The sequence below is a fragment of the Coenobita brevimanus genome, chromosome 64, assembly GCF_032717465.1.
Source record: "Coenobita brevimanus isolate Jiangsu-jjx chromosome 64, ASM3271746v2, whole genome shotgun sequence".
Lineage (NCBI taxonomy): Eukaryota > Metazoa > Arthropoda > Malacostraca > Decapoda > Coenobitidae > Coenobita > Coenobita brevimanus.
Genome location: NC_137017.1, coordinates 32,641,266 through 32,651,265, shown reverse-complemented (window position 1 = coordinate 32,651,265; position 10,000 = coordinate 32,641,266). Strand labels below are relative to the sequence as shown.

General features: G+C 43.2%; 1 protein-coding gene across 12 annotated transcripts in view; it reads right to left on the bottom strand.

The window, feature by feature from the left end:
* The window catches only part of heph (polypyrimidine tract-binding protein 1 heph), a 334,912-nt gene that overhangs the window by 34,751 nt on the left and 290,161 nt on the right, over positions 1–10,000 (bottom strand). For 11 of the 12 annotated variants that reach the window (XM_080276227.1, XM_080276228.1, XM_080276225.1 and 8 more), the window contains 2 exons: positions 8,699–8,845; positions 7,727–7,867 (listed from right to left, as the gene is read on the bottom strand). In XM_080276227.1, the coding sequence (XP_080132353.1) occupies positions 7,727–7,867; positions 8,699–8,845 (288 nt within the window). The remainder of the gene's footprint in view (positions 1–7,726; positions 7,868–8,698; positions 8,846–10,000) is intronic. The other variant, XM_080276223.1, reaches the window with a different exon arrangement.

The following is a 10,000-nucleotide window of genomic DNA, read 5'->3' as shown; positions in this document are numbered from 1 at the left end:
TTGTATGCTTTCTTCTTTTGTGCCACAGCCTGTCTCACCTCTTCAGTCCACCACGCTGTTCCTTGCACCCCCCTCCGTCTTCTCTTCCTTCCACACACCACATCACATGCTGTACATATTTCTTCTGTAAATATCCTACACACACCTTCCACGTCTCCCATCTGCTCCAATTCATATTTGCCCAATTGTTCCTCCACTTCTCTCTTATACTCTGCCTTTTTCTCATCCTCTTGTAACCTTTCCACTCTCCTTGCAACTACTCCTTCCTCTCGTCTTTCTCTTCTTCTATTCCTCCATCTTACTTGAATCCTAATTCTGGCCACCACCAAGTAGTGGTCAGAAAGTCCACTCCCCCAACCTCTATAAGCTCTTGCATCCATTACACATCTTCGCATCCTTTCATCCACACACACACAATCAATCATTGCCTTTCTTTCATTCAGTTCACCACCCACCCTTCTCATCACTCGCCATGTATACCTGTGGATCAATTTATGCCTGAAGAGGGTATTGGCTATCACCATATATATAATTTATTGCTGCTAAACCCATTCTTAAGACAAGTCTGTGCTACTCATCTCCCAACAAGCAAACATCACGTATCAGATATCGCTTAAGCATTTCTCCAACCGTACTCTAACAATACTCTCTATCTACAACAAATAGGGTAGTTATAAAAATTAATAACAAATAAATGCCTAGTCTAGCCGAATACACCACAGTCTGCATTTTGACACATCGGCAACAGAAGTTTCCCGAGTTTAATGGACTTTTAATAGGCTACCCGTTGTTTCTTCATAATGCCAGTTAAACTTCTACCCTTCAATTCTTGGTAGGAATGACGTACGGTAACATAACGTAGGGTAACAGTAACTTCTGCACCAAACTAAATACTAAAACTTGCTTCTTGGTAACAATGGTTAAATATACTGTAAATTAAGCTCACTATATCGAGTGTCACAATTAAAGGGAATAAAATAACTCCATTAATCGTAACATGTATGCAACACAAAACATTTCCAAGGCGGCTTGTAACAACTCGCTCAGGTCTGAGGACAAAGCCTGCTCCAGGCCGTGAAATTGTGGGGAAAGCGCAGTATGGAGGAGGTCGTTATCTGGCATGTGATAGGAAACTTGTTGGAGGGGGAGGCGGCGGCGCGCGGCCCAGCTGTCAACATATCATACCCGCCGCGTCACAGTCACAGCATCTGCCACATCAAACACCCACCTTCCCTTCCCCAAACACAATATATTTAATTAAACGTAAATTAAAGGAGCGCCTGGTAGCGTCGCCCTCGACACCGGGAACTATTAACGGGCAGCCGCGTGAAAAACACCCTCAAAGGCGTCGTTGCCAAGCCCCATCGCGCGGCCTCTCACAGTGACGCCCAGCCCTGTTATTGCCTGCCTCCTCCCACCCCAACTCTCCATAATTACTACACAGCTATCAGGGGTTGAGGCTACAATGTCCATTACTCATAAAGCAGACTTCCTTAACGGAGCAGTCAAAGTATTAATATGCTAATATGATTTCCAGAAAGGAAGGTATAATACTCTGGAAAATAACTGATGAAATACTTATCGTACAGGAAACGCGAAAACATACATCCGTGTGAATTTTCACGCAATTCGACTACATTTTCCCACTTCATCGATTACCAGATGGCACACCTTACATCTCGAATATCTGTCGATGCTCTGACGGAAAAATGATGTTTCCATTCCCGTGTGCTCATTTTTTTAATATTTTTATTTTTAATGCTTCTTCACCGTTCTGTGCAACATGTTATGCAAAGCACGATGTGTCATGATCTACTGCATTCTAGATGGCGTTGAAGCCGTCACATCACTACCTTAGCTATACAGTATATTTTATTACATCATTCTTCTCAGTTTCAGCACTGCTCTATCTGCATGAAGTGGATATTGACGTGCAAAGTGCAGAATAAGTATGTGTAGAGGTGTCAAGCATATAATCCACTTACAATACGGCCTCTATACCTATGCACCATAAGTTTCCGAGAGGCAGGACCTAAACAAGATATCCCTGTTTAGACACCCGTTGTCATCAGGGGGGAACTACTAAGACTCTGAGATCGATAATAACAAGAAGTTACCAAAAAGTCTTTCTGCGTTACGTTTACTAAGAGCAACGATGAGGGATCACTAAACTGCCATGATTCTCAAAACATGGAAGAGGAAGGAAAGGGCATGGGGAGTGAGGAAATGGGGAAGGGGATAAAGGGAAGGGTGAGGAAGAAAAAGGTGAGGTAACACGAAATGAACAGTCGCTATACGACGAGTAAGACAAAGGATGAGCTCTGCATCGGTTGGAATGACAGGGCGTAACAGCAAAGAGTCGACAACAGTACCGCTAAGAGGGCATAGAAAGAAGTGAAAGCTGCTAAGTACCAGGAAAGTAAATGAGGTAAGATGAGGTTAAGACTGCTACGACAAAGATTGGAAGCTAGGTAGTTGCAACTGTCAAGAAAACGGTGGGAACGTTGGGGTGAAGGGTCTTGTTTGATATTTTGTGATCACTTATTCGACCAACAATAAAAGTTACCTTCTCATTAATTCAGGGAAAGAAACGCACCAGCAAATCTAAAATGGGCTCAGCACAAAATATCTGCTATTTTCAAGCCGAAATTATGTCAACAATATGTTAAACACACGTTGCACGAATTTGCGGCTTCATTGAAATAAGACACCTCAAACGTCTTGGCACGAAATGAGGAGATCTGTTCATTTTGATCGAAAACACCATTAAAGGTAAACCAAATTAGGACATCATCATTCCTGCTTGGAAATTATATATTAAGAGGCAAAGGGGAACACGAAAATACGAACTGGGATAACAGGTACAGGAGAGAAATGTGTGGGTGGTTTAAGATGGCGACTGGCTGTATTTTAGTAGACTTAAACCATTACCGGAATTAAGTACAGACATGTCTGAAGGAGCCAATAGTGACCCTGGGACGACTCGGGGAAATTACACAGTTACCGGGGCACTAGTACCTGTACAACTACCTAAGTATTTCTGAACCGTTTAATCCCATTTTTTTTTTTAATGCAGCTTAAGGGTAACTTTTAGAATTCTCAAATAATACTATCAGTGCGATAGGTCCTGGGAAGGCAGAAAGGGAAATCGTCTGAACACATCAAAAATAAAATACAAAATACGTCACCATATTCGAGGGGTTATCTTAACTTCCATCTCTTGGTATGAATCAGCCACAATCCTTCAATTTTAACATTATCAAAAATATGGTCTATGATTCTATAAAGACTAATATTTCTGTTAATGAAACAACATCCATGACGAGTACTATGGCCACCAAGCCTTCTACTAGAGACTCCAGGGACGCTTCTAAAGGTGGGAAACTTCAACCCATGTCGGATACTGACCTGGAAATGTACTCAATATTAAGGTGGCAGGAACCATGTTGGTCTGCAGATACAATAAGAGGGGACTCACGAGGACGCACACACCGAATCCTCCACACCCCCATCACGTGCAAAATGAGCGCCCTATCTCTCCCCCTCCCCCTCCCCCCACAATAGTTCATCTACTTTAATTTGGCAGAGATTTTCGACCTTTTGCAGAGAATTTCCCCAAGTTCCGTGACAGTGAGACAACAACACTGTTTCACATCCTTTCCACTGCATTTCTTCGTGACTACACTACATTCGAGTTCACCTTGTTACGGCTCCGTGGCAGAAGATAACAGTACTATGGCTCAACATCCTTCCCACAGCATTTCCTCGTGACCAGCAAACTTCTAGCTACAACTCTGCATTCACGATTTTTTTTTTCTTTTTTAAGGCCAAGTTAAATTGGACGGAGTATAAGCGCATGCTACCCGCTCCAAGCGATACCAAGAATAGAAAGCAATAAAAATGTCGGGTAGGCTGCAGGCTCCACACATACACCCAGCCCCCGCACGGAAGGAAGTCGTCAGTGAGACCTTCCATGCCTTGACTGGTCTAAAGCTCTCTGTGTGTGTGTGTGTGTGTGTGTGTGTGTGTGTGTGTGTGTGTGTGTGTGTGTGTGTGTGTGTGTGTGTGTGTGTGTGTGTGTGTGTGTGTGTGTGTGTGTGTGTGTGTGTGTGTGTGTGTGTGTGTGTGTGTGTGTGTGTGTGTGTGTGTGTGTGTGTGTGTGTGTGTGTGTGTGTGTGTGTGTGTGTGTGTGTGTGTGTGTGTGTGTGTGTGTGTGTGTGTGTGTGTGTGTGTGTGTGTGTGTGTGTGTGTGTGTGTGTGTGTGTGTGTGTGTGTGTGTGTGTGTGTGTGTGTGTGTGTGTGTGTGTGTGTGTGTGTGTGTGTGTGTGTGTGTGTGTGTGTGTGTGTGTGTGTGTGTGTGTGTGTGTGTGTGTGTGTGTGTGTGTGTGTGTGTGTGTGTGTGTGTGTGTGTGTGTGTGTGTGTGTGTGTGTGTGTGTGTGTGTGTGTGTGTGTGTGTGTGTGTGTGTGTGTGTGTGTGTGTGTGTGTGTGTGTGTGTGTGTGTGTGTGTGTGTGTGTGTGTGTGTGTGTGTGTGTGTGTGTGTGTGTGTGTGTGTGTGTGTGTGTGTGTGTGTGTGTGTGTGTGTGTGTGTGTGTGTGTGTGTGTGTGTGTGTGTGTGTGTGTGTGTGTGTGTGTGTGTGTGTGTGTGTGTGTGTGTGTGTGTGTGTGTGTGTGTGTGTGTGTGTGTGTGTGTGTGTGTGTGTGTGTGTGTGTGTGTGTGTGTGTGTGTGTGTGTGTGTGTGAGAGAGAGAGAGAGAGAGAGAGAGAGAGAGAGAGAGAGAGAGAGAGAGAGAGAGAGAGAGAGAGAGAGAGAGAGAGAGAGAGAGAGAGAGAGAGACTCGTTTCTAATGCATCCCTCGTTGATGTTCTCCCAAAAAACTATGAATGCAACCGGACCCTCGCTACTTGACCCTGTCTACAAACCGCCGTGTATGTAAAACAACAGACCATGAAACAAGGGGTGTACAGTACAAACGGTAGGTCGTCCATTATACTGGGGTGATATGAGGGGGGAGAGGGAGGGACCTAGAGCCTCTGGCCACAACACCCTGTAACATTCCCACAATACATACTCTCTTTTACCCCAATTCCTGCAGGCTATTCTCTGGGCTGTCCCCGGCCAATATGTCCACCTGTCCATCCCCCAATACGTGTGCATCAAGTAGACAAAGTGTGGCCCATCCAGCGGTAGATCGTGAGGCAGCTGTGGTGGGTGAACTCACCCCAGCACCTAACCTGAGACCCTAGCCGACCACAAGCCCTGTCAATACGAACACTCGCGATCCAAAGAAGGTATCTAAGCCTTGTCGAAGTCGTGGCCAGGAAAACAAGAATGGACTGGTGTTCGGACACAGCTTCAAACCTCCTCCCTTTCTCTTCCACTTCCTTTCTATTATCACCTATCACCATCCCCCTCGATCGAGAGATAGCTGTCTTTTGCTTCGAGGTTTGAAGCAAGCATGCACGCACGCACTCCTCCTCCACCAGAGAGAGAGAGAGAGAGAGAGAGAGAATGTGCATGGGTGCGTGCGTGAACATGTGCGTCTCCGCGTGATGGGATGCATGCGTGAATGCAAGCGCGCGCGTTTCGTGTGTGTGTGTGTGTGTGTGTGTGTGTGTGTGTGTGTGCGCGTGTGCGCGCGCTTCAAACCGCTAAGCAAAGGACTGAGCTCCCTCTCGATCAAGGTAGGTGATGGTAGTTAATAGTGCGAGGAGGGGGAGGGGAGGGGGTTTAAAGCTGTGTCCGAACACCATATCTTTCTTGGTTTCCTGGCCACGGCATCGACAAGGCCTAGATACTTATTTTGGATCACGAGCGTACATCTGGTCGATATAGCGACAAATATGCGCACAAGCCATCACTGGACGCCGACGGGACCCAAACCAAAAAGTATCCAATAAAAACATTTATTGGCTATATAATTAATCCGACTTTCAATATTCTCACTTATGTACTTCTAAATGAACAATAACGATCGTGTTGTCTGAACAAAGGTAGCGACATTCAGTGCAATCACTATGAAATGTGTCTTTAAGCGGCCGGCGTCACTCTAACACAATTTACGTTATATGTTTACACCGACCCCACCATGTTACCCACTCCAGCTTAAACAGTGCTTTTCCGGACAGCCAGCTAAGTAAACAAGTGATCTGGTGGTATTAACATCAGTACTACATGTAATTACAACCTTAACGCTCTCGTTCATAGTTTGAAGTGCACCCCGAAAAACAAGGTCCTCCGCCACGCTATATTCGCATATATTTCAAGTTAACTTAAGCCTTTATCATTCCTTTGCGAGATGCAGATTATATATATATATATATATATATATATATATATAAACATGGCTTTTTTTTAATGCAGTAAATACTACTCTATACTTCGGTTTTGGCTACCGGTGTGACTAAGGTGACCCGATTTATTGGAGCTAAAAGCGGGACACTAGCGCGCGCGCGCGTGTATTGACTAATGTGACAGAGACCGCTGCTGCGCTACATCTCAACCTGAGGCTGCTAATCAAACACTAACGTCCCATAAGAACTCCGAACATACCGTACTGTACAGTGAATGAGGTGACCAAAGTTACCAGCTACTGAATATTACAATTTTATATTAATAATTCGGTATTATATTTGGTTAGGATTATGCATAATTTTTCTAATTCATCCCAATTTCATAAAAGGTCATATTATATCTAATGCAATAGTAATTTTCTAAAAGCAGGACAATTAAGATAATTTGCTCAAAAAGCGAGATGGACGTCCAAAAAGCGGGTCGCTGGTCACCTTAGGTATGTCTGCAAGAGTCTCTGAAACAAACAATGCATTGAAATTCGTTTGACGAAGCAAACTGACGCAGCCATGTTATAAAAATATTATTCCGTATATTCAGTTTTCACTTCAGCCTGCCACTTAAACTAATTTTTCTTCACAAATCCCTTACCGTATACTATATCTCGTTAATCGTCAAATCTTTGTTAGGAATAATAACTACTTAATGTACGCTACGAATACGTTAGTCTCAGGTCAATGTGGCTGAACTGCAGTTAAGGAAGAAGTTTATATAACCCGTACATTATTCACTGCACAAAAACATGTGCAGTGTAGTGTAGATATTAACCACATCAGTACTTTTAGGTAAGTTGCAACCACCCACAAAATTTTGCAAACTGAGCTGGATATTTTAATGTGTATGCTGGTGGCGATGGAGCTTGTATAACATTTTCTCGTGTCTACGATAACTGTACAAAATTTCCATCTTACCTGCTGGCAGTCACCGGAGTCACACCATTCACAATAATATTTAAACAACAGCTTGGTTCAAGATGCACAATAGTAATATGTCACCTTTATTCTTTATATATCCGAAAATGAAGAAAAGGTCACGGACAAAATAATGCATACGTTGTTCAGACACTCCACAACGCGTACAACAAACCATTAATCAATATACCATTCAAAATTACTGTATCTGTGCATCTCAAAAACATCCCCTTCACTCCTATGTCGTATTTCTCGTTCTAATCAAGTTACCACCAAACGCTTTTATTCCATGTTACAAACGGCCTCCATTAATAAGGGGCAAATGAAGAAAACTTCAAACCTGTCCAGTTCAAAAAGTCGACCCCAATATAAACTCGCTTGGAGGTAGCAAGAACGAAATATATGTCCTGCGGGTGGGGGTGGGATTAAGACAAAGAACATCACAATCCAGAGTGTTACTCACCTGATAAAGAACATCGAGAGTGACAGGGTAGATCATGTGTTCCACAATCACACGCAGGACAGTGTTGGGGCCGCCCTGGGTATCCGTCTGGTTGACGAGAGCCTGGGCAGCCTGCAGGGCTGCCTGTGCACTAGGGTTCTGCTGGGGAACAAAAGCAAACAAATTATTGATACAAGCCGCATGGAGAATACAAACTTTAATTACATTCTTTTAGGACCGACACAGGTGGGACAACAGACGCGACTTTTGAGTTTGCTTGGTTTATTACTGCCAAAAAGTTTTTAGCCTCTTTAATTCGTTAACGTTCATTCTATCTTAAACTTGCTACTTTTAGACAATTTTCCTCTTCTCGGGATACTTTTCAAATTAAGATGATAAAAATAGCCTTCATTAACCAATAACTATCGATAGCACCGTCTAGTGGAAGCAGGAAAATATAAATTACGTCCTCAGATTTCAGTGATTAAAGATTATCAGACTTTACAAAAATTGCACTGAGTTAAAATATTTGTGAAATATAATTCATTCCACCCAACACACCGGGGTGCGGCATGGGGAGCAACCTAGCCATCTCCGCTACTGCTCCTCCACTCCCTAATTATGTCTGACTGGTCCATTTAGCCCCTTTACACTCCTTAAATGTAGCGAACCCAATATTCCAAGACTATAACACCACTTCCCCTGTTTGCTCCCTGGATGATCAGGTTAACGCCCTATATATAGATACTGCTTGGTAATATTAAAGCTGAGCTGGTCTAACGAAAAAGAATTTTGCCTGAGAGGGATATTAATTTTTGGATATTTGAGGATAATGTTTTAATTAATTCGGAGATCTGTGGTGTATTCCTTTAAAGCTAAATAATTATTCTACAACTAGCAGCCAAACCAGTGTACATTTCTGGTTCAATATAGAGCCCACTGTGTACGATCGCATAATACATGAAGGGAAGGAACCCTATAAGGCAAACTCACCGCGTTGGAGTGGGTCTGATCAGTCTTGAGTTCCTTATGGTTGGAGAACTGAACGTAGACTGCGCGACCACGGAGCTGGGCGGTGCAGTTGGTAAAGTAGTTAACCATAGTGGTGGCGCATACCTCATCAGACATCTCCAGGAAGGCCTAAAAAGGAGTAAGATTATAAGAGATAAATAACATCAACCTGTTACAACATACAACATGAAATAACCGTGTTTCGGTGATAAAATGTTCAAATCCAAGTAATGCAAACAGTGAAAAAGTAATGAAGACCAAAGATCAGGAACTTTTCGTCAACTCACTCATACTCTCGATAATTGGCTTTGTTAGGTCAAATTCATCCGAGGCAATTATATCTTTTCCGACCAACAAAATTCACACACCATAATCATGCACTGTGCTGTAACAGTTCACTGGAGCAAAGAAAAAGTGCATCCCTACTTAGACGAGGGGTGAAGACTAATTGCAGAGGGAGATGCAGAGGGATCAATTACGCGGATATAACCCACGACTGCCTTTGTTCAGAGTTGTTTCCGAGTCTCGAAATGAAGACCGCATGGAAAATCCTCCACCTATTCTACATCTCTCCACAGATTAGATGTTAAGCTTTCACATCTATCGCTGCAAGCAATTATACCGTAATATTTTCTGTCCGGCAAATACGACTTTATCTGCTTGGGTTCAGCCGACCACAATACTAAGTTTACAGTATCCTTATTCATCGTAAAGAAGTGTACCAATATTAATGTTTACAAGAGAACATTGAACAATAGTCTGTTGACATTTCTCTACTGGCTGTGACAAAGGAACATGCTGCATCATTTTTTTTTTTAATGATAGCAATATGAACACGCAACAGATGACTGTGAGAAAGAACTCTCACTTGGGGAGGAATGACAGACGTGGCTGGCAGGGGTATGTCTGAGAACTTTTGATCGCAGCTGTACATAAAGCAAACACACAGCCCGTTTCCTTTGAAACCGATATATGAAAGCAAAATCAGTGCGTTCCCACTTATGAATAACACCTGTATTTGTTATTACGGGGGGGGGGGCACTCGAAAACACATACTACTCCCAAGACATCCTTAAACTACATGTGTGCCAAACAACAAGCAAAAATGTCTAATATCCAACTTCTCGCTGTATTTACGGGTATACATCAGTACTGAGGACATACGCCCCCACAGTACAATCATGCCGTGGTTATTAGACCTCAGGATAAATAAGCCGAGATGCACTATATACCTCGCTGCACCTTTATGCTACACATTAACTCCACACCGGTGACATTTTTCAT